This window comes from Chanodichthys erythropterus, chromosome 1 (assembly GCF_024489055.1).
Source record: "Chanodichthys erythropterus isolate Z2021 chromosome 1, ASM2448905v1, whole genome shotgun sequence".
In the NCBI taxonomy this organism is placed as follows: domain Eukaryota; kingdom Metazoa; phylum Chordata; class Actinopteri; order Cypriniformes; family Xenocyprididae; genus Chanodichthys; species Chanodichthys erythropterus.
In genome coordinates this window covers 35,856,619-35,882,892 of record NC_090221.1, presented here as the reverse complement: position 1 = coordinate 35,882,892, position 26,274 = coordinate 35,856,619, and the positions used below count along the sequence as shown (strand labels likewise).

Here is a 26,274-nt window from a genome sequence, read left to right as displayed (position 1 = left end):
AAGTCACGCGTAACAAGCAGACCTTTATACTGTATGTGCAGTTACTGTATAGCACAGTCCCAGAAGGTCCCAGCCAGTGTTCCTGTAGGTAAACAGGCGATACGCTCTGCATGTGTTTGTAACAAAATCAAGAAGTCTAACAAACATCCATGCACTTTTATTTGTCCTCTGGTCTCGATAAAGAATCTCAGCTGTCCACTAGAGGGCAATCAGGAAACTGCATTAGTCTTAGTACAAGACAATTTGAGTCTTTTGAAAAAAGTTTATTTTAATTGAACTAATATCACATATAATAATAATAATACAAAACATTGTGAACCTTGTAGATTCAAGCAGCAAACAAACACACAGTCACATACAGTACAAGCTCACTTACGAGTAGCTAACACTATCTTTAACAAATATGAGGTGTTCACCAGATCAGAGAGGATACAAAACTAATTTCTAAAATGAATTCCTTCAAAACTCATTGCACAGGGATGTGAGGTCACATTATCAGAAACCGCAGGGGTCGAAGAAATGATGTGGATGGTTAAAAATCAAGAAAGCAGAAACACATGGTTCAGTGAATGTGATCACGGGACACGAATTCAAATCATCTTCTTCATACCAGGCGGATTTATAATAAACGTCCCTAAAATAATAACGTGTTACTGTCAGCAGGATCTGTGAGAGTCAGTTCACGCAGGATGTGTTTGTTCAAATCCTGTTGGACATCATTCTAATATTAAGTCTCCTAAAAAATGACTTCATTTTGCAGAACTTCCGCTTTTGCTTCTTGACTTTCCTCTTTCTAAGATAAAACGTCTCCCAGTTCTCTCCATCTCCTTCCCAAGGACCCCACGCTCCTCCGTTTCGGCTCGGATCGGCTCTGGGGTCTTCCGAAGGGTAGCGGACGGGAACGGCGGTCCGGTTGTAGAACGCTAACCGAGCCAGGAGCTGCTTGACCACGTCTGGCCGCCGCTCTGCGAGATCGTAACGCTCGTATGGATCATCCGCCACATTGAACAACCACAAGGATTTTTTCGGTTCCATGTGGCGCTCCAAATTCCACCAAGATTCTGGGAAGTTTCCGAGAATCTGAGGAGGAATCCAGTCTCCGTATCCGGGATTTCCCGTCAAGAGCTTCCAGTCTCCGACTCGAACCGCTGCCTGTACGGCAGTATTCCAGATCCCATACCCGCTTTTCAAAGATCCGTGTCGGGCAGCGTTGTAAAGCGGATCGATATTATGAAGAATCTCCAACCGTGGAGACTCTTTGCCATCGCTAATGGTTTCCCACATGTCATATCCATCAAGCCCTTCCATCTGGGAAACGTTCCCTCCCGCGAGGCCCATTAGCGTCGGGTACCAGTCGGTGATGTGAACCATTGCTCGACTAACTCTCCTCCTGCGTCTCAACAGCGGACTGTGTACGAATCCAATCCCGCGGACGCCTCCTTCCCAGTACGTTCCCTTTCTTCCCCGTAGAGGCCAATTGCTGCCTCCAAACAGAGGCTGTCCGCCATTATCCGTAGAAAAAATAATGACACTGTTCTTATAGTAGCCGTACTTTCGGAGCGCGTACGTAACATTTCGTACCGCCTCGTCGACAGCAGAAACCATCCCGGCGTATTTCCGGCGTAACACGTTTCCCATTCGCCGATATTGGTAGATATATTCTCTCGGTGACTGTAACGGAGTGTGGACGGCTTGGAAGGAGAGGAAAACAAAGAGAGGTTGGGATGAAGGATCATGAGCGGCGAGGATCTTTCGGACTCTTTGCGCGTATAAGTGCGTGGAATAACGTCCCCCCTGACCCCACGCCACTCTCTCGCCCTCGTGAAGGTCGTACCCGCAAACTCCCGGCCCATCGCACGACTTGTAGGTGTAATAGTCCACGCTTCCCGTCAGAGAGCCGAAGTACGTGTTGAATCCGCGGCGGGTCGGGAGGCAATCGCGCTTGTAGAAGCCCAGGTGCCATTTGCCAACCATGTGTGTGGAGTATCCCGCATCCTGCAGTCGCTGCGGCAATGTCCGGAGGTCAAAGGGCAAGCAGCTGGGCTGTCGGGAGCGGATTATCGAGTGCTGGAGACCCGTATGGATCTGATATCTAGAGCGGAGGAGTGAGGGAAAATTAATGGACAAGAACTTACAATACAAATTTATTCATTTCATTCATACTCGCGTAGGGTGATATACACTGGGTAGCAGATCTTAATTGCTTGTATTGTTGCAAAATGTAACTATATTATCACCCAGCTCTAATCTGCTAAATGTAACAATAAATCATAAACATAATAAGATATTATAAACATTAAAATCATGATTTTCTGTGTAATGTAAAAAGTGCTATACAAATAAATTTGACTATATATATAAATATGGACTCACTATTAACTATGACTTTTGCCTCAATAAACTCCTAATTACTGCTTATTAATAGTTAGTAAGGTAGTTGGTAAGTTTAGGTATTGGTAAGATTATGGGATGTAGAATATGGTCAAACAGAATAAGGCATTAAAGGGTTAGTTCACACAAAAATAAAATTTCTGTCATTTATTATTCACCCTCATGTCGTTCCACACCCGTAAGACCTTCGTTCATCTTCAGAACACAAATTAAGATATTTTTGATGAAATCTGAAAGGTTTTTTATCTTTCAATGAAAGCAACGTAATTACCACAATGTCCAGAAAAGTACTAAAGACATCGTTAAAATAATCAACGTGACTGCATAACCTTAATGCAACAAAAATAACGACTTTATTCAACCATTTTTCTTCTTCTCTGTCAGTCTGTTACGTACGGAAGAGGATTAGGGCCAAGTAATAAAAAAATAAAAACATCTCGAGATTAAAGTTGTTAAATTTCGAGAAAAAGGTTGAGATAAAATGTTGAGAATAAACATTAAATTACGAGAAAAAAGTCGTTAAATTACGAGAACAAATTTGTTAAATTACGAATTTGTTCTCATAATTTAATGACTTTTTTCCTCGTAATTTAATGACTTTATTCTCAACATTTTATCTCGACTTTTTTTCTCGAAATTTAACGACTTTTTCTCATAATTTAACGAATTTGTTCTCATAATCTACTGATTTTTTTCTCGCAATTTAATGACTTTATTCTCAACATTCTATCTCGACTTTTTTCTCTAAATTTAACGAGTTTATTCTCAACATTTTATTTCGACTTTTTTCTCGAAATGTAACAACTTTAATCTCAAGATGGTTTTATTTTTTTATTATTGCTTGGTCCTAATCCTCTTCTGTAGATACGCGGCTGGCCGTGTTTCCGTGTTTACGTCCAAACGGCGACTCATTATTGGTCGGCTCCTGCTTAAGCATCACATGCATGTCTCGTGCTGCTCACGTGATCAGGCGTCAGCCAATACTGAGCTGCCGTTCGGACGTAGAACCTGGAAGTGCTGCAAAGAAAACAGCGTAGCAGAATGAGAGGGGAGAGACGAATTTGTTGTATAAAGTCATTATTTTTGTTTTGTTTTTGCACACAAAAAATATTCTCGTCACTTCATAACATTAAGGTTGAACCACTGTAGTCACGTTGACTATTAACGATGTTTTTACTACTTTTTGGACATTGAATGTGGTAATTTCGTTCCTTTCAATGGAGGATAAAAAAAAACCTCTCGGATTTCAGCAAAAATATCTTAATTTGTGTTCTGAAGATGAATGAAATTCATACAGGTTTGGAACGACATGAAGGTGAGAAATTAATGACAGAAATTTCATTTTTGGATGAACTAACCCTTTAATAAGTGCTAACAAACAGCAAATATCCTAGTAATAGGCATGCTAATAAGTATTTAGTTAATAGTCAGAATTGGACCCCAAACTAAAGTGTTACCATATGGTTATTTATATATATATATATATATATATATATATATATATATATATATATATATATATATATATATATATTAGTGCGGTCAAATTGATTAATCGTGATTAATCACATCTAACATAAAAGTTTGTAAATATATGTGTGTGTATAAATACATACACACACACATATATATATATATATATACACACACACAGAACCTTTTATGTTAGATGCGATTAATCGTGATTAATCGATTTGACAGCACTAATATATATTCTAGCTATGTTTTACCCCCAAATATTTGTTGACTAAATATTGGTGTTATGTTGAGCAAAAAGTAATGTCTGAATGAATTAATCATGAATGAATCATTCTTTTGAATCAGTTGTGTTAAAGAATCATTCAAACCGACAAACAAATTGGTCTGAATGATTCATTTGTGAATCAGTCTGGATCAAAATGAATTAAAATCATGAATGAACGCCTGTTTTGTCTTATTTAAAGTAAGTCATCTTGAGGCCCCCTTAAAAGTTTGCTGGGGCCCCTGTTTGAGAACTGCTGCCTTGAATGATCCTGACACAGTAAATCGCTTTAATATAACAATATCACCCTTACAAAACATTACTGTGTTGGTACCGTTATGTCAATACCATATTTGATATTTGAAACTGAATAACTATCATTAATCATCAAAATACTCACAAACATGGTGCAGAAAGCTGATTGATTTATTGAGTGAGTGAGTGAGTGAATTACCTGCCAGTGATGAACTGACTCCGTGATGGTGTGCAGATGGGCTGGATGTAGTAGTTCTCCAGCTTCACTCCTTCCGCTGCCAGCTTGTCCAGTGTCGGTGTGTGGATGTCTCTGTTGTGGTAGCCGATGTCGTTGAAGCCCTGATCGTCCGTCATGATGAAGATGATGTGCGGACGCGGATGGTTCGGCTGCTCAACCTGGTTCGGACTCGTCCAGTCCTGGGAGAGATAACCCAGACTGAGCAAACTCATCACGGAGAGCACTGTGAGAGCCGGTACTGTCATGGCAAAGCGTTCAAGCGACTCTACGCGAGGAAAAAAATCATGAATGATCCACTGAACTACAGATTCCAGCGTAAAGTTTATGTGAGGAGGCAGCGCGATGTATGCGCGCGGTGAGGGGTTTGGCTGTGTCTCAAAAACGAGTGAGCTGCCTACCTAGAATGAATTTTTTCCCCCCTGCACGTGCCCACAAATACTGCACGCACCCACACTGTAATGGTTTTAATTGTGAGATGAACTAGCAATGTCTGAGTGATTTTTTTTATTTTTTTATTTTTTTGTTATTGCCCAGAAATGCTGCACACAATATAAAGCTCCAAATGCATAATTATCTATGATGCCCTTTAAAGTAATGCACAAAAATGATGCACACAACATCAAAGCCCTACTTTAAAAGAATTTTGACTCAACAATTGCTAGTAAATTCCCCAAATAATTGCAAAATTGAAATGCAAATACAAGACTGTAGTTATATACAGTAGTTGTTTATGTGGACCAATTCAATGTTGAGATCACAAATTATCCAAACTAAAAAGCTTAAGCACAAAAGGGTGAAGTATGCAGGAGAGATGATTTCTCTCTCAGATGTCTTGCCATTGTTTCAACTAATAGCTTATAAAATAAATGCATTACCAAAGTGCCTTTCATCTGTGGTTTGGAGCCATTTGCGCATAACTCTCCTGATTTATATTATCTTTTATCATCATGGACATATTATGACCTGGTTTGGCATGCTTCTTTAGGAAGTATGGTCATTTTTACAACCTGTTTATTAGCTTGATAAATGGTAGACAGACTTTAGATTTGAACATGCTGTTATTTGAACATTTGCTCAATGTTTTTATTAATCTCCAAACACAAGCTGAGGCCCCTAAGGATTCCTGCTATTAAAACATGCCGTAGAAGTATTTAGGGGGGACCAGGGGTACAAACCGTGCTTCAACAGAGACAGTGTTTGTGCGCACAAGAGCTCTTTTATTGGGATTTGAGCGTTGTTATTATATATGAGCTGGAGCTCACTGGATTCACTGTGTGGATCACCTGAAGCCACACACACTCAACTGATAAGATCTTAAAGAGAAACAGAAGTTCACTTAAAATAGGACCTGCTCACATATGTGTCCACTTGGCACTCATGTCAACACATTGTGCAATGAAGTCAACATTTCATTGTAAAATAAATGCTAAAAAGGTGTTCATGACAACTCTCAATATTTGGCATGGTATTGGACAATGATAATATGCTTAGTCTTGAACTGCTACAGTGCTGCTGCTATTATTGTTGCTGCTGCTGCTGCTGTTATTGCTGCTGCTATTGGTTATTGCTGCCATTGCTTTTGTTGCTGCTGCTGTTGGTTATGGCTGCTGCTGATGCTGTTTCTGCTGTTATTGCTGCTGCGACCACTGCTGTTGGTTGTTGTTGCTGCTGCTAATATTGTTGCTGCTGTAGGTTATTGCTGCTGCTTCTGTTGCTGTTATTGCTGCCTCTGATATTGTTGCTGCTGCTGTTATTGCTGCTGCTGTTATTGCTGCTGCTGTTGGTTATTGCTGCTGCTTCTGTTATTGTTTCTGTTGTTATTGCTGCTGCTGCTGTTATTGTTTCTGTTGTTATTGCTGCTGCTTCTGTTATTGTTTCTGTTGTTATTGCTGCTGCTGCTGTTATTGCTGCTGCTGTTATTGCTGCTGCTGTTATTGCTGCTGCTATTGCTGCTGCTGTTGGTTATTGCTGCTGCTTCTGTTATTGTTTCTGTTGTTATTGCTGCTGCGACCACTGCTGTTGGTTGTTATTGCTGCTGCTGTTATTGCTGCTGCTAATATTGTTGCTGCTGTTGGTTATTGCTGCTGCTTCTGTTATTGTTTCCACTGTTATTGCTACTGTTGCTGTTATTGCTGCCTCTGATATTGTTGCTGCTGATGCTGTTTCTGCTGTTATTGCTGCTGCGACCACTGCTGTTGGTTGTTGTTGCTGCTGCTAATATTGTTGCTGCTGTAGGTTATTGCTGCTGCTTCTGTTATTGTTTCTGCTGTTATTGCTGCTGTTGCTGTTATTGCTGCCTCTACTATTGTTGCTGCTGATGTTGTTATTGCTGCTGCTGCTGTTGGTTGTTGTTGCTGCTGTTATTGCTGCCTCTGATATTGTTGCTGCTGCAGTTATTGCTGCTGCTGTTATTGCTGCTGCTGCTGTTTCTGCTGTTATTGCTGCTGCTATTATTGCTGCTGCTTCTGTTATTGTTTCTGCTGTTATTGCTGCCTCTGATATTGTTGCTGCTGCTGCTGTTTCTGTTGTTATTGCTGCTGCTATTATTGCTGCTGCTTCTGTTATTGTTTCTGCTGTTATTGCTGCTGCTATTATTGCTGCTGCTTCTGTTATTGTTTCTGCTGTTATTGCTGCCGCTGCTATTGTTGTTGCTGCTGCTGTTATTGCTGCTGCATCTGCTACAGCAAATGCTGACCAAGTATTTGAAGGATGAGCAGTGAGCTCATTGGCTACTGATACAGCAGGAACCAATCAGCTGTGCCCTAAACAGAATGATGTGATTGCAAGCAGAGTGACCCATTAAGGACCCATTAGCCTGCACCATCTAGAGTTTCATGACAGAACTTTGTATTTTGTCGGCATACTCTGGCCAGAGCGTCAAGTCAAATTATAAGTGTGTATAATTTGGATTTATATTTAAAAAGTCAAGTAGGAAGTTTTTTAAAAAAAATGTTTTGATGTTCTATTGTGGATACAGAAGATACAATATTTAATGTAAAAGGCAAGAAATTTATTTTTCAAGAGAACTAAGATTAAACTACAAAGTGTTAAAGTCTGAAGTTGCGATAGTCTTTTCTTCCCTATTGTGAAGTATATCCAAATGAAACGGCTTCTGGAACAAGAACAAATGTAGGGCAGGGCTTGATTTTGTCTGTGGGGAATTGATTGGATGGTTGTGGTTTGCTATTGGTGGATCTTATGTGAATGACAGGTTGCCCCGCCCTCATGCCAGTAAACACATCATCAGAGAACACTGTAACAATGGGGAACAAAGAATACACTTTAAAATAAATGCCCTTCAAAACCGGGGAAGCAAGTACAGAAGAGGATTAGAGCCAAGCAATAATAAAAAAATAAAACCATCTCGAGATTAAAGTTGTTAAATTTCGAGAAAAAAGTCCAGATAAAATGTTGAGAATAAACTCATTAAATTACGAGAAAAAACTCATTAAATTTCAAGAAAAATGTCGAGATAAAATGTTGAGAATAAACTCATTAAAATATGAGAATAAAGTCCTTAAATTACGAGAAAAAAGTCGTTAAATTATGAGAACAAATTCGTAATTTAACGAATTAGTTCTCGTAATTTAATGACTTTTTTCTCATAATTTAATGACTTTATTCTCAACATTTTATCTAGACTTTTTTCTTGAAATTTAACAACATTTTTCTCATAATTTAACGAATTTGTTCTCATAAGTTAACAACTTTAAATAATCTGAAAAAAAAAAAACATCTGTATCATATATATATATAATTGAATTGAATTGATTAAAAAACTGTTGTGCCAACTAGGAAAGAAAAGTCATCACATCATGGAGTGATCCAAGTTTTCTTCCTTACCTGAAATATTTGTCCATGAAACTCTTACACGAGTGAGTACACATTACTTTCCCCAAAAAAACAACAACAGCAAATCCACCTAAAATCTCTCTGATGTCTGTTTTAGCTCAAACCTCGACATTCCTGCTGCCAAGCTGTTACTATCTTTAATGTTGACTGTACAGAATAAATGTACACAAGCACTTTTAAATCTGTCTATTAATAGAACAACTGCACATAAATCTACTAAATATGATATTTGACATTTTAAAAAACAAAAACGAGAGATTATAAATAAATGGCACCTCTTCCAAATTCCTTTGGTCACAGTAACCTGGTCACATTGACTCAGTTCTGGGATGAATACAGACATAACAAATCACAAATATTACTGGAAGTAATATCTGATTGCATGTTTGAATATGGGTGAGCTTTTATGCGCTATAAAAATACATACGACCACTTGATGTCTACCAAGACTTTAATTCTAATAACAAAAAACTTTTTTTATAATACTTTTTTTTCTTATTTGAGACTAATGTACTGTTAAATTACAAAATGTGACTATTACTGACTATTAACCTGGAATATACTGTAATTTCAAATGAAAATTTATATATATATATATATATATATATATATATATATATATATATATTACACACACACACACACACACCTGTGTTTCAGGGTACGCTTGCAAGACAACTATGCTCTAGAAAACGGAAAAGTTTTCTTTTGTGTTTTTCGCGTACAGACGACAACGTTGTCTAAAATGATGCCTGTTCACATGGATCCGTGAAAACAACTAAAATCGCTGTATTCTGCTGGCAGGCCAGTAGATGGCGATGTCACTTTGTAAAGAAACACTACACGCCTATAGACTGAACACATAATACACGTGCATTATGTCACCGTTTTCACAAATTCACGTTTTTTGTAGTTTACTCTGAGATGCTAACAGTATAATTTTCAAAAACTTGCAATTTGAACCTGTTCATTTTCAGGCCCCCAAAATGCCGTTGTGTAAATGAACGGCCAAAGCACATAAAAAGTTTTCTGTTTTTAGTTTTTAGTGTCATGTAAAGAGCATAAATGTTTCCATGGAGATCTGAAAAACATTCAGCGTCAGTGGAACCTATTTTCCATTGGAGAAAAGGATCTTTATAATAAAAAAGGTTCTTTAGATTATTAAAATATTCTACACACAAAGAAAAAAAATTGTTCACTGAAAGGATCTTTGGGGAACTCATATGGCATCACTGTAACCCCCTTCTGGAACCTTTATTTTTATTAAAATGTAAAATTATTCATTAAAAGTACCATATGGCCAGAGTATTTTTTTTTTCATACAGCAAAATATGGTTATTGTATAAAAATGATTATAAAAGATATATATATATATATATATATATATATATATATATATATATATATATATATATATATATATATATATATATAGGACTAGATCTAGCTGAAGGATGTCTAAAAATAATATAGCACAACCTCAAGCTCTGTTTTGCATATTACACAAACAGACTGCTGTTGTGAAACATAATGGCTGTGTGCATGAATAATGTAGTTCTATACAGTTATCTGATCTAAACTTTCTTCAGCTGCAATTCTTACCACCTCTGAACATGTTCACTAAACACATACTCTTTTGTACCCCAAATCTGAGCCATATTTTCTTTAATGGCCTGAGAGAAAGTGAGAAGATGAAAGGAAATAATTAGAAGAGAAGCCAGCTGAGTCTGAGGAGATGTTGAATTTGGCGTTGTGAGAGAGAGAGAGAGCAGGGCTGAGTTATTAAAAACCCTTCCCCTCATACTAACACTAACTCTATTTAATCATCTCCACCACTTCCAGTAAAACGGCACACTTTCAAGCTTTCAAAGGATCATCTCATATTTACATACAGTCTATTCAGTAAGGGCTTTTTTAATTCTACAGTTTGGAAATGATTTTTATTTCCTGCAAAGTTTCTGAATCTTTTGGTTCTGCTTTTATAATCCATATTCTTCTTTTGAGTATTACACCATTTCTAGAGACCTTGAGAGAGTGTGTGTGTGGATCTAATGTCATCCGGTCCTGAAAGTGTTATTTGTGCATAAATGACCGATATCTGTTTTCATATAGAAGGTAAACAGCTAAGTCTGTGGAAGTGGTTATGGATCGAGAGAGGCCAGGTAGTGAAAAGTGGGGTGGCTGTTTTCAGGGGAGGGTGGTTGTCAAAGGTGGTCAGACCTCCGAACAGTTCATTTGTGGAATGTGTGTTCGTTTTATATCCTGAGGAAACTCAATCTTGTTTTTGGATGTAACCTGAGCTTACAGAGCACACAAGAGTTTTACTCTTACTGACAGTGAACATCATTGCAGTAATTTAGGAGAAACTATTAATATGCAAAACAGAAGGAGCTCTATAATGCGTTTTACATTCCCATTCATGTCAATGGTTGCTTAGCTTGTGGAAATATTATATCTATTGTGCATATTACTGTGAAATATTATATTTCTTTAGACAATCACCTGAGCCATCAATGCCATAGGGAGAAAAAATATGCAGAGCCCTGTGCAAAAAAAAAAACAAAACAAAAAAAAACACACACACACACACACACACACACACACACACACACACACACACACACACACACACACACACACACACACCAGGTTGGTAAGATTATTTTTCATGTTTTTGAAAGAAGTCTCTACTGTTAACCAAGGCTGCATTTACTTGATCCAAAATACAGTAAAAACAGTAATATTGTGAAATATTACAATTCAAAATTTCTATTTGAATATATTTTAAAATGTAATTTATTCCTGTGATGCAAAGCTAAATTTTCAGCATCAAGAATGATCCTCCAGAAATCATTCTTATTCTACCCCCAAACTTTTGAACAATATATATACACAACAGTTCTTTCTGGTTTGGCTGATAGCCGTGCAATATTCTAGTGATAACAGCACTCATACCTTTAACCGTTTTTAACAAACCGCTTGAAGCGACTGTCATTGTGGCTGAGCAAATCCACTGTAATTTTTGTGAATATTACACTTATTGTACCACAAACTGTAGTTTAAAGAGTTTTTTATGCGATAATGTAGTTGTTTAGACCTGAAATATGGGATTCATATTTAATCATAGCGCCGATTTTACAATTTGTAAGACGTTTTCAGAGATGCGAGCTCCAGGCCGTCAGCTCGAGTACCCGCCGAGAACAGCTTCATCTCGGCCAGAGCTTCGGGCATTTGCCGTTGTCCCTAATAGTGGTTAAACATGAGATATAATTCATTTTGAGTACATAAAATGGGCAATCATTGGTCTTATTGATCTATTTGTTCCAGAGCAAATCGAATTGGGCTATGTTAAATTTAATAATTTAATATTGAGGCTATATTTTACTTAAGTCCTCAAGAGCAATGCTTTTGTATGTTTGACTGAATTGTACAATTGTGTTTATTTCCTATTGTCATTTATAATGGCTATTGTTGTTAATTTAAATATTGTTGTTCAATAAATATTATTTTATATAAATAATATGTTGTATTGAGAAAGTGTCCATTAGTGCGTAAAATGGATTTAGTGAAAGTTACATTAATACGCCATTAGATGGCGGCAACCTTACGAGTGAATGAGTCAGTGAGTTGCAAGAGACTTTTAAATTTTAGCGCTGTTATGGAAAATTCCCTTAACAGTAAAAAGGACAAATACAAAGATCGCTTTCCTCAGCGGACATTCAAATGGATTTTTATAATGGATATAATATTATGGACATCGACCTGAAGAAAATTATATCAGACACAGGTAATTCTCACACGGCTACGAGTGTGATATTGCTATATATACATAAACGTCTAGTTCCTGTCCTTGATTCTGATTGGTCTATAGCTGTGTTTTATTCACGATAAAACATGGCTATGAACGCTTCACCCACTGCTTACTGTATTATGTAGAAGAGTATTGTGAGAAAGAGATCGAGAGAGTGAGTTTATTACCTGCATTCAGATTTAGCATTTTCCTTCAGGTCATTTATGTTCATAACAAAAAATCTGTTTAAATGTCTGATGCAATATCTTGCCCTTTTAACTGTTAAGGGGTTTTCCCGTGACTGACAGCGCTAGTCAAAGCATCTGTCAGTTGTTCCGTGTTCACAACAATTCAGTCTTTTCAATGTAAAAGTCTTTGCTACTCACTGACTCACTCATAAAGACACTCTTTGCTGCCATCTAATGGCATAATAATGTAACTTCTGTTGCTGTTCACGGTCAGGGACTATTTTTTTCCGGCGGAATGAAGGTTTTTAGTGATTTTACTTCATGAAAGTTACTTTGATACATTTTTTTTTGCTTTAATATTTGTATTGTGTAGTAACCGTTTTATAAAAGCAATAAGGTGCTCGAGGCTAGTGCTGTATCGTGAATAAGTCACGACTGAAGGGATTGCCTAACAACGCCCTTCAGCCCTGACTTATTCATGATACAGCACAGCCTCTCGGACCTTATTGCTTACATATGTTTACTATTGTTCAAAATTTCTAATATTTTTATGCAATATTGCAGTATAATTATAAATGATTTATCCATGCACATCATGTTTTTTTTATTTACGTTCTTAGTAATCTTGAATCAGAATAACTTCCCCCTCTTGCAGCGACATTTCTTCTCTGATGATGAGGGCAGGGCAACCTGTCACTCACATGAGATCCACCAATAGCAAACCACAACCATCCAATCAATTCTCCACAGACAAAATCAAGCCCCGCCCTACATTTGTTTCTATTCCAGAAGCCGTTTTACATAATATATGTCACAATAGGGAAGAAAGGACTATTGCGACTTCCATTTCATGTGCATGTTGTGCATGTTCTTGTTTTGCTCTATAAGTCACATGACATTCACAGCTCAGGTGATTGGCTTAAAAGTGCGATCCCATGAGCTGCTGCTATTGAGATGAATGAGAATGGATTGCTAATGAGACTGCTAAACTCTTTCCAGTACAAGTATAGTATAGCCCTCCTTGGTCAGATGAATTGCCGTCAATAGAGAAACATCCTTTTTTGCCCAAATATGATGTAGTTACAGCATGTAAGATAACTGCAGAAGCTAACCAGCCAAACCCTGAACCCCTGGCATAACCATTTACAAACTCTCTTTTTCTCAAATACTCATGAATTGAGCTCTGTGAACGCTGGTTACCCCACTCCCCCTGTCAGCTGACCTGCTTACCATCACCCTAAAGAGCTAGTGAAGAATTTCTCCTTCATTAATCATGCAAACAGAGCCAAATGTTAGGGAATTGTAAGTTTCATCACAGTCATGAAACTTTGAAACTGCTGTGTTTTGGATTTATCCCAGGTTGTTCTTACCACCCCAAATCCCTTTTAGAGAAACACGTAAACACGAGTGGGCTGTATCGCCCTAAAATAAACATATTGACACATACACACCCTTCACACTACATACACACGCTCAGACCTCGAGGACACACTCCACAGCTCGAACCGTAATCCAAACACACCTGCTCACATTCATTTTACCACACTGGCGGGTTTGGATGTCTGGATCTGATTGGTCTTGATTGGTCGGAGCCAGGCGTTTGTGGTTTTACACTTACACAGAGATGTTTTTTCCCTGATGTGACTCTGGTGGACATGCTGACTCTACTGTTTTTGAAATCAGACAAGAAGTGTGACCCCGGTGAACTGCTCAGGTAACATGTTCAAACAGACCACACCAAATCATGCCGTGGTTGAGATGTGTCTCAGAGCTATCAAGACATGCGCTAGAACCGCTTGATCACTTCATAGATTAATATAAAGTGAAATACAATTGAATTAAATCATTTCCTTAAACACTGTGCCGTGATAAGGAACAAAACTGCACAGAGTCATGTGGGTAATTGTTAGCACAATTTTTAATGTACATATATTAATCATATCATTATATATATATATATATATATATATATATATATATATATATATATATATATATATATATATATATATATATATATGCTGTCAAATTGATTTATCGCATCTAACAAAAGTTTGTAAATACAATAATCACGATTAATCGATTTGACAGCATTTATATATACACACACTTAAAAACAACCCAAGTTGGGTTAAATATGAATAAACCCAGCAGTTGGGTTAAATGTTTGCCTGCTGGGCAGTTTTATTTAACTCAACTATTGTTTAAAAATGATTATATGTCTGGCTTAAAATGAACCCAAAATAGGATGGAAATTAAAAATCAGACACATCATTAATAGAGGGAACAATAATAATCAAAAGGTGAACATTTATTATTAAGCAATTTAATAAATGTTTATTATTAATTATTAAACTTATTAATAAATGTTAATTTCCATCCTATTTTGGGTTCATTTTAAGTGAGCAATATAGAAATTTTTAATAGTTGAGTTAAATAAAACTACCCAGCAGGTTGGGTCAAACATTGGGTAATTTTTGAAAATGCGGTACATATATATTAAAAAATTAAACATGAAAAATAAAATTAATTAAAAAAAAATATGATTTATTATAATAATAAGGTAAATTTGTACTATATTAGATATCAGTGCGTTCAAGTCCTCCTGGGAAGTTCGTATTTACTAGTTGGGAAGTCGCGTTTACAATGTCAGGTGACTTTCGTCTGACTAATATGGCGTGTAAGTACATAAATAAAAAAAAAAAAAAAAAAAAAAACTATAGGCCTACTTCTAGAAAATGAATGAGAATGTATATCAGGTGTGTTTTATGTTTTTAATTAACGACTTTAATTAACTTTACGAAGCCACCTTATTGTTACATAATATTGTTAGATTATATTTTTGTGCAGGCAATTGTTGTAAAATAATTGTTGTAAATAAAAAAACCTGACAATGTCACTGCTAAACACCTTAAAGTATTGTAGTATCCCGCGATGTTTCTCACTGACACGCCCCCAACTCGTAAACTCGAAGTTTAAAGAAAATTCCGAACGTCCCAATCGTATTTACGACATTGTAGTGACGTTCATGTACGTTCAACTTGTAAATACGATCTTACATGACTTGAACACACAAAGAGCTCACACCTTCAAGAACTACATTTCCCACGATGCAGTGCGAGCAGTGGAGAGTTCAGGGGTCAGAGTGAAGGAATGCGCGTGTTGCTGCTGTGCTAGCGTAGCGGAAATAGAAACATGCAGCAAAGTTTTTCACGCCACCGTTTTTAATTTACCACCATCACAAACATGACCTCAAATAATACAGACGCAGCGCAAGACAAGCTGATCAATTTAATATATCACCATTTAAAGGACAACGGCTACAAGAAAGCAGCCAAAGTGCTGAGAAAACACGCGCCTCAGGTGCAGATATGTTATGCATGTGTGTATGAGGGTGTGAGTGCATGTTCGTAGATCAAGAGATGGGTTTTTTTGCATGCATTTTTGAAACATGGCAACAGAGGTTAAAATAAAGCATTTTAAACTGTTGCATTACAGCCTCCGATGCATTCACCAACAGCAATTTATTTAGTGTTAATCATTTCACACTGGAATCACTGCCTGTTAGTGACTACAGTACACGGACATATTTACATATGGACATAATGCAATAGATAAAACTTGATTTCTACAACATAGTTGTGGCTTCATGCATGCATGCATGACATATGAGCTGAGTGGTAGAACAGAAGTTTGTGCATGTAGTGCAAATGAACTTTGTCCTGTGTTATACTGATATTAGTGCTCAAATAAAAGCACTAAATAAGATTTATACTCATGCAACAGTTCACAATGTTTTATTAGAGTGATCCTATAGAGCTCAGCACTGTGATATGCACACATATATGAATTCCCTGAATGCACTTTATGTTTGTATTAAATGTCAATTGCAGGTGGAAACTGAGAAAGTGAAAGTGTCTTTGAGTGAGATCTTTCAGAAGTGGGCAAGGTAACATGATGCATGTGTGTCTTATATTGTGGGCTCTGTTGAAAAGCTTTCAAACTAACTGATCATTTTTCCCTCCATTTCCCAACATGATGTATTCAGCTCAGATGATGGAGTTATTCCACCGGTGCCTTCTGGTATGTACATCAGCTGACGCTTCACATCTAATATTTATCAGAAGGTTCATGGGAAAAAATGGGGTATCCTACATAATAGAGAGCTAGGGGGTTATTATTATTATTTATTATTTAGAAATAATAAATTAATACATTAGATTAAAATAACTATTAAAGGGGTCATGAACTGCATTGTTTTATGTTTCCTGAGGTGCACTTATAATGTTAGTGTGCTTTTTACATCAACATTTGTCACAATTTAGAAATAAAAGGCATTTTTCCCACCCTGATTTTAGCCCTTATTTAAAGGAACACTCCACTTTTTTTGAAAATATGCTCATTTTCCAACTCCCCTAGAGTTAAACAGTTGAGTTTTACCGTTTTCTAATCCATTCAGCCGATTTCCGGTTCTGGCGGTACCACTTTTAGCATAGCTTAGCATAGTTCATTGAATCTGATTAGACCGTTAGCATCGCGCTTAAAAATGACCAAAGAGTTTTGATATTTTTCCTATTTAAAACTTGACTCTTCTGTAGTTAAATCGTGTACTAAGACCGACGGAAAATAAAAAGTTGCGATTTTCTAGGCTGATATGGCTAGGAACTATACTTTCATTCAGGCGTAATAATCAAGGAACTTTGCTGCCGTACCATGGCTGCAGCAGTGCAATGATATTATGTAGCGCCCGTGAGCCCCTGCTTGCACAGGGAACGTGCCTTGCAACCATGGAGACGTTTGTGAGAGACGCTGCGTAATATCATTGCACTGCTGCAGCCATGGAACGGCAGCAAAGTTCCTTGATTATTACGCCTGAATGAAAGTATAGTTCCTAGCCATATCAGCCTAGAAAATCACGACTTTTCATTTTCTGTCGGTCTTAGTACACGATTTAACTACAGAAGAGTCAAGTTTTAAATAGGAAAAATATCAAAACTCTTTGGTCATTTTTAAGCGCGATGCTAACGGTCTAATCAGATTCAATGAACTATGCTAAGCTATGCTAAAAGTGGTACCGCCAGAACCGGAGATCGGCTGAATGGATTCGAAAACGGTAAAACTCAACTGTTTAACTCTAGGGGAGTTAGAAAATGAGCATATTTTCAAAAAAAGTGGAGTGTTCCTTTAAAGGGTTAGATCACCCAAAAAATGAAAATGTCATTTATTACTCACTCTCATGCCGTTCCACATCCGCAAGACCTTTGTTAATATTCGTAACACAAATTAAGATATTTTTGATGAAATCCGATGGCTCTGTGAGGTCTGCATAGCCAGCAATGACATTTTCTCTCTCAAGATCCATTAATGTACTAAAAACATATTTAAATCAGTTCATGTGAGTACAGTGGTTCAATATTAATATTATAAAGCCACGAGAATATTTTTGGAGTGCCAAAAAAACCCAAAATAACGACTTAATAACGAATCAGCTGTTCGGAGCGCCAAAGTCACGTGATTTCATCAGTTTGACACGTGATCCGAATCATGTTTCGATACACTGACTCATAACGCTCCGAATCTTCTTGAAACAGTGTTTTGAAATCGGCCATCACTAAATAAGTCGTTATTTTGTTTTTTTGGCGCACCAAAAATATTATCGTCGCTTTATAATATTAATATTGAACCACTTTTTCACATGAACTGATTTAAATATGTTTTTAGTACATTAATGGATCTTGAGAGAGGAAATGTCATTGCTGGCTATGCAGACCTCACTGAGCCATCGGATTTCAACAAAAATATCTTCATTTGTGTTCTGAAGATGAACGAAGGTCTTATGGGTGTGGAACAACATGAGGGTGAGTAATAAATGACATTAGTTTCATTTTTGGGTGAACTAACCTTTTAAACACTGTTTTAAGGGGCGTGTCTGCTTTGAGACTTCCCTGCTGTGATTGGCTGACATCTTTCCATTTGAAATAACTAAGTATTATTCTCTCTTTTAGCATGTTTTTAATATTACTGCTCTCAAGTTTGACTAATCGTGAAAAGTGCTGCATTACATTTAGATCTATGGCATTTCGATCGTGGCATGAAAGGTTGCAGTGATGATCATGTAGTCGATCACTTGACATGTTGTTGAGCCCATGAAAGCAGTGATCTCGTCATCGCAACTCAATTTCTGCACACGAACGAATGCTTTCATCATAACTAATAGTGCAAATGCATTGTAACTAAGAGATTCGTTGAATAAAACGGGAGTTTGGGACGTGTCCAGAACTGATAAACTCGCATAATTTGATTGACAGCTCCAGCGACTGTAAAGGGAGCGTTCTTTGATCACTTTCTTTATATAATTTAATCACCTTTTAAATAACTGATTATTTTCATCCTACTAAGAGAAACAAGGTGAAGTTGAGCGTTTAGTCACTGGTTTGATTTACTGACACAAAGAACATCTGGCTGTACATGAATCATTAATATCAGATCAGGCATTAGAATGAACACAGTTACTGACATGTTGTTGCATTACTGTCGAGTCCAAATCGTAAAAGTTTGTTTGCAAAGCCTGTGCCGAAATGAGATTGATTTACCAAAGAATCCAGAGTGAAATTGTGAATGCAAATAAGTAAAGCTCAACTGAGACATTCACATTCATGATTAATAATCATATTCCTAACATTAGGATCCTTCGAAAGGTAATGTTATTTTTTGTCCTGTATCGCTCTTCTCTCCTCCTCATCTCACTTCTGAAACCTACAGGATATTCTTATAGTACGATGACCTCTTATATATCAAAAGCTCAAGGAAAAGCTGATTTCTCAATTCATGATCGCTTTAAAATAAATGTAATTCAAATAAATAATAAATACATTTGATTAAAATGAATGAATGAATAAATAACGATAATACAAATATTTGATTAAAACAAATGGCAAAATGGGTAAAAAGATTGAAAAGCCCTGCAAGAATGTTTGACAGCCTGTTTTGATAGAAATCAAATATTTTTGCCACCATTTACTAATTTCTAGATGTCAGTATTAACACTGACACTTCAAAACCTAGATCAAGGGCTCACAATTATTACATAACCTACAGAAACTCTTCGTATCCACAGGTGTTCAGCCTCCTGCAAAGAGACAGAGACAAAGAGCCCCTTCAGCTGGAACCAAGTCTAGAATCACAGCTCTCTCTGCTGGTAAATGAGTAGTCGCTTTTAATATTATGTTTATGATGTGTAATGTGTGTTTGAGCAGAAGCTTCAGTGTTTGGCTGACATCTGTACACATGCTAACTGTTAAGTCTTACTTAATCACTATGTTACCAGAACGCACTGACCTTTTTTTTTGCTTTGTTTCTGTGTGTGGACCGTACTTAATCCAAAAAAACCTGTTGGCATCATTAAAATTTCAGGATCAGCGAGCAAATCAGCGGTATTTGATTTAAAGATGACTGAAATATTTTATTCAAACTTAACTGAGCCACTAAACAGAAGTCACCTGACATATTCATCATTGATTCCACTGCACAGAAACCGAAGAAAAAGGAAAAGTCCAGCTCTGAAGATGTTGGGGTGCCTCCGTCAGTCGCCGCTGCTCCGGGGAATGATTCCGACTCTGACTCCAGTTTAGATGTGGAGAAGTGGAGGAAAATGCTTTCTCAATTATCAGGTGCGAAAAAAAAAATGTATAATGCACAATAGAAAACATGGTAATATTGTGAAATATTTAAAATAGCTGTTTTCTATGTGAATGTATTTTAACATCTAATTTATTCCTGTGATCAAAGCTGAATTTTCAGTTCCAGTCTTACAAGATTAGTTCACTTTCAAATTAAAATTTCCTGAAAATTTACTCACCCCCATGTCATCCAAGATGTTCATGTCTTTCTTTCTTCAGTCGCAACAAAAATAAATAAAATACATTTTTGATGAAAACATTCCAGGTTTATTCTCTTTATAGTGGACTTCAATGGGCTCCAAACAGTTGGTCAAAATTATTTTCAGTGCAGCTTCAAAGAGCTTTAAACGATCCCAGATGAGAAATAAGGGTCTTATCTAGAGAAACCATCGCTCATTTTCTGAAAGAAATTTAAAAATATATACGTTTTAACCATAAATGCTCATCTTGAACTAGCTCTCTTCTTCTTCTTCTCTATATACACTGCCGGAATTCAAATAGAGAAGAAGAAGAAGAAGAGAGCCTATATATTTTTAAATTTCATTTAGAAAATGATCGATGCTTTCTCTAGATAAGACCCTTATTTCTCATCTGGGATCGTTTAAAGCTCTTTGAAGCTGCACTGAAAATAATTTTGACCTTCAACTGTTTGGAGCCCATTGAAGTCCACTATAAAGAGAATAATCCTGGAATGTTTTCATCAAAAACCTTCATTTCTTTTTGTTGCGACTGAAGAAAGAAAGACATGAACATCTTGAATGACATGGGGGTGAGTAAATTATCAGGAAATTTTAATTTGAAAGTGAACTAATCCTTTAAGTGTCACATGATCCATCAGAAATCATTCTAATATGATGATTTGCTTATTGATCTAAAACTTTTGTGTACGTAGTGTACGTATGACTGAATGCATATGTATTTCCTCTTTTATTTTTGATGTAAGGGTGAAATGTGACATTGCATAAGATTTGAACAGAAATATGATCATTCAAGTTTGTCTGTTGTTACCAGATGCCGACCAAGAGAAAATGGTCGTTCTCTCAGTGTTGGATGAATCTTTAGTCTTGGGGAAGCCTGCAGCAAAGAGAAAGAGGACAAGGAAGCCGACAACATCAAAAAAAGAGGAAAACCAAGCCAAGGGAAAGTCCGCTACACCAACAAAGAAAGCAACCGATGCACCTAAGAGTCGTTCAAAAAAGCCGAAAGGCAAAGATGCTGTAGTTCCTGAAGTCAAGACACCATCAAAAAAGACTAAAAATAAGAAAAATAATAGCATCTCAGGTCTTGAAGTGAATGAGACCTCAAAAAGTACTAAAGCTAAAACTGCCAGCAGCTCATTTGATCAGGGTGAGGGCGATAAACCTGAAGCACATCATGAAAGTAATGGACTGTTGGAAACTGGCACTCCATCTTCAAGGACTAAAGAGACTGGTGTATCAGATTCAGAAGTCATTAGGACTCCTAAAAGAGTTCATTTTGAAACACACAATAGTTTTTCACAGCAGGTTGAGACTCTTAATGCTTGGAAAGATAATAGTACCTCAGAAACCAGCAGCACTCATACTCCATCTAAAAAGGCCAAAAAAAAGAAAGGCCATTCTGAAGCTAGTGATGTTGAAACTGACACCTGTCTCTCGAATAATATTCAACAAGTTATAGAAACCAACCTTACGACGGACCAGTCAAAGAAAGTGAAAAACAAGAAGTCTAAAAGTGTCGTGGAGCCTGTTCTCAATGAGACGCCTTCTAAGAAGGTTAAAGCCAAGAAAACAGAAGGTCCTTCTGAGATTGACCAAGAAACAACATCTGAGAAAGCTCCAGAATCCATTAATCCAGAGTCTTCACCTAAAAAAGCCAAACGTAAGGCCAGTGAAAGCCTCTCGGAAACAGTCGAGTCTGAAACGCCATCTAAAAAATCTAAAGCCGTGAAAGAGCCTGGTGAGGTGGAAACAGCCAATAAGAAGCCGGATGCTGATCTCCTGCAGTCCGACTCTACAAACAGCACTCCGAAAAAAGGAAAAAGCAAAGTGGCTGCTGATGGCGTGGAGATCCAGCATGACGTTCCTTCAGAAACGCCTGAGAAAACCGGTCAATCTCGAGCACAGACTCAGGATGATGTTGGAGATGGTTTGCGAAATGAGGAAACCTCCAGTCAAGAGTTAAAAACTCAGTCTAAAAAAAGAAAAAAACACAAAAGGGAAGAAGCTTGTGACGTCCCAGCCACTTCAGAGGTCAAGAAAGACAAAGTGAAGAACAAAGACAAGGAGGGAGAAAATGGAGAAGATGCTCTTCAACCTCAACCTCCACCACCACCAGAAGAAGAAGAAGCATCTGATGCAGTGAAACATAAGAAAAAAAGTGAGTAATTAATTGTATGCATATGTTGACTGGAGGCTTTTTACTGCATCCTTCAATTTTTTTGTTTGCTTGTGTCACACTGAAATTATGTACAGAGAAGAAGAAAGAGAAGGAGAGAGAAGAAAAAACTGAGGAAACAGTTCCTGAGGATCCTCCTGAGGTGGCAGTGCACAAAAAGGTAAAATTGGTGGACTGATGGATGGTTTCATAATTGCATGTTCAAAATAATGCTGTTTTTGAGCAGAATTTTTTATAGTCCTGTTCCCTGTGTACTTACTATAGTAATTACAAATACTACGTAATAACTAGTCTAGGTACTAACCCTGAACCTACTCCTAAACCTGGCCTTAACTCATGTAGTTACCTTATATTACAGTACTTTCTTAGGTAAGTTCACTGTAAGTACACATACTGTCAAATAAAATGCAACCAAATTTTCTTCTGAACTTTATCACTGTTCTTCACCAACAAAAATACACTTAAACCTATAAAGCCTACTGTATTATATGTGATACACATATTTGTTAAAACCCTGTCATGCACAATCTACTAGTCCTTCTGTCTCTGATTGATATTTTATAGGTTTTTAGCGAGTTGAAAGACTGTGTAATTCTGAAAACGCCCTCTTTCATAATACATGTCTTTTTGTGAGTAAATGTAAGAATAACTTGTTATTATACGTGTTATAAAATATTTGCCCCCCACAATTAAAACTACTAAGCATTTAAATATTATCTTACTAAGACATATTGGAGATATAGGATGACAACTGATATTTATATGCATTTAATTTTTTTAAGTAATCTTATAAAGATTTCATTGATTTGCATTACAAGAATCAGAATTTAATTTTTTTGTCCATATACCAGCATCTGCACTAAACTAGGGAAGAGGATTAGGGCCAAGCAATAATAAAAAAATAAAACCATCTCGAGATTAAAGTTGTTAAATTTCGAGAAAAGTCTAGATAAAATTTTGAGAATAAACTCGTTAAATTACGAGAAAAAACTCATTAAATTTCGAGAAAAGTTGAGATAAAATTGAGAATAAACTCGTTAAATTACGAGAAAAAACTTGTTAGATTTCGAGAAAAAAGTCTAGATCAAATGTTGAGAATAAACTCAATAAATTATGAGAAAAAAGTTGTTTAATTACGAGAACAAATTCGTTAAATTACGAATTTGTTCTCATAATTTAACATTTTTCTCATAATTTAACGAATTTGTTCTCGTAATTTAATGAGTTTATTCTCAACATTTTTTCTCGACTTTTTTCTCGAAATTTAAAAAAATTTTTCTTGTAATTTAATACGTTTATTCTCAAAATTTCTCGACTTTTTTTCTTGAAATTTAACGGGTTTTTTCTCGTAATTTAATGAATTTATTCTCAACATTTTATTTAGACTTTTTTTCTCGAAATTTAACAACTTTAATCTCGAGATGGTTTTATTTTTTTATTGCTTGGCCCTAATCCTCTTCTGTACTAAACTCGGTTTGCACCTCTGAATAAAACTGAGCTGTTTGTTCTTCCTCAAGTTTGAGCTATAAAAGCCTAATGTATGAAATATGATACTAAATAAAAATACATATGTGACCCTGAAACACAAAACCAGTCATAAGTCGGGTATTATCGTAGATCATAGATCATGTTCCATGAAGATATTTTGTAAATTTCCTACCCAAAATATATCAAAAATGTATTTTTGTGAGTGGATATACATCACTAAGGACTTCATTTGGACAACTTTAAAGATGCAAAGAGATTCCAGATTTTCAAATAGTGATCAAATATTGTCCTATCCTAACAAACATCAATGGAAAGCATATTTATTCAGCTTTCAGATGATGTATACATCTCAATTAAAAAAAAATTTTTTTTTTAGATTTTGTCTGAAGGTTCCAAAACTGTTCCATTTAAAAACAAAACTTATATACTGTATATCTAAAGTATTTGATATTATTTTATATGTCAGGCATTACAGGGTTAATTATGAGCAAATACTAATTTGCTTCTGCTGTGATTCTTTAATTGACTTTCCAAATGATTCACTTTTCTGTAATAAAAGACGGATTGTTCTGTGAGTGAATGACTTTTACTGCTCTTTTATTGTCCAGAAGAAGAAGTCTTCCAAAGAGAAACAGCTCAGTAGTGACGAAGTTCATGGACTCAATAGCACATAATGTTCAAGACATCAGCTCTCAATCTCCCCGAGGACGAAAGGCTGAAATAATGACTCAATCTCAATGCATGCTCCGTCCCTACTGTATGGATCATGTGTGTTTATATGTATGTAAGTCAGTGTTTGTTTTATATTTCTATGGAGAAGTGGAATTTGAGAAATATTTAGGTTGTTTTTTTTTTTTTTTTGTCTTTTCTATTTTTGATAACTGACTTTGATAAGAAGAATTTTATGCTGTTTGTATTCTTTTAAACTTTTTTTAAAAAGAACAAATCATGAGAGGCAAGAAAGAACTAATCATGCGGTTTTATTTTCATTTTGGTCATCTGATAAGTTTTCATCATCATTTTTATTTTATTTTTTAAGATAGATTGTAAAAGTAAGAAGTACAACTGTTTAAGATCAACCTCTTAATTCTATAAATGTGACATCTGTGTTCAAATGTGTGAAAAAAAAATGTGTCTTTTTTTTGTGATTCAAAATACATATGAGATGGTTTTATTTATATTTGTCTCTCACCTCATTCTTCACACAGAAATGAACTGCATTTTTACATATGTTGTAATATTTCCTATTTAAAAACAGGACGTTTGGGTGGGACATATTGAATGTTTTTTTAATAGCTAAGAGACAAATCTGTGACAAGATACATTTTATAAAGTAATTTTCAAATGTGTACATTTGTAGATTTCAATTATAATACATATCTTTAAAGGCTTGTTTGTTCTCAAAATTATTTCCCTCATGCACTGAGACAGAAATGTCCACTTAAGCATCACTCTTGTACATCAAACTTTCCATTTTTTGTCCTATCTATGTTTTGAAGGGGTTTATTTTTTACTGAAGGGTTTTTTCATAAATCATTGTTTATATACACTGATCAGGCATAACATTCCATAACAACCATCGGCGGTGGACAGGGGTCAGCATGGACACCCTGACTGGTCTATGCAGCTCCATTCGCAACAAACTGATGCACTGTGTATTCTGACACCTTTCTATCAGAACCAGCATTAACTTCTTGAGCAATCTGAGCTACAGGAGCTCATCTGTTGGATCGAACCACACGGGCCAGCCTTCAAAGAGCCTCGGCCGCCCATGACCCTGTCGCCAGTTCACCACTGTTCTTTCCTTGGAGCACTTTTGATAGATACTGACCACTGCAGACCGGGAACACCCACAAGAGCTGCAGTTTTGGAGATGCTCTGAGCCAGTCGTCTAGCCATCATAATTTGGTCCTTGTCAAACTCGCTCAAATCCTTACGCTCGCCCATTTTTCTGCTTCTAACACATCATCTTTGAGGACAAAATGTTCACTTGCTGCCTAATATATCCACCCACTAACAGATGCCGTGATGAAGAGATAATCAGTGTTATTCACTTCACCTGTCAGTGCTCATATATATATATATATATATTCCTTAGAACATGGTGACTTTTTTCCTGGCTGTTAACAGTATTTTCAAAATGATGAGGGAGAGAGAGAATGTCCAAAATCCCTTCTGTAAAATTCCTCAACATTTTCTAGCTTTCTGTTCTGAAAATGTATGCAAATTAGTGTATATTTAATTGTACAATTCCTCATTTGCATATTCAAGCAAAA

General features: G+C 36.4%; 2 protein-coding genes across 2 annotated transcripts; one reads left to right on the top strand and one right to left on the bottom strand.

The window, feature by feature from the left end:
- Window positions 1–670: 670 nt before the first annotated feature.
- arsia (arylsulfatase family, member Ia) lies at window positions 671–4,870 on the bottom strand. The gene is made up of 2 exons (XM_067383513.1): window positions 4,587–4,870; window positions 671–2,092 (listed from the first exon to the last, which is right to left on the bottom strand). Exons 1-2 carry the CDS (start codon window positions 4,868–4,870, stop codon window positions 700–702), a joined length of 1,677 nt encoding a protein of 558 aa, XP_067239614.1. The 3' UTR covers window positions 671–699.
- Window positions 4,871–15,606: 10,736 nt separating this feature from the next.
- On the top strand, window positions 15,607–25,379 carry tcof1 (treacle ribosome biogenesis factor 1). Its single transcript, XM_067383501.1, has 9 exons — window positions 15,607–15,818; window positions 16,349–16,404; window positions 16,504–16,538; window positions 19,573–19,653; window positions 19,869–19,888; window positions 19,987–20,125; window positions 21,146–22,492; window positions 22,588–22,670; window positions 24,607–25,379. Exons 1-9 carry the CDS (start codon window positions 15,702–15,704, stop codon window positions 24,670–24,672), a joined length of 1,944 nt encoding a protein of 647 aa, XP_067239602.1. The 5' UTR covers window positions 15,607–15,701; the 3' UTR covers window positions 24,673–25,379.
- The last annotated feature ends 895 nt before the right edge of the window (window positions 25,380–26,274 follow it).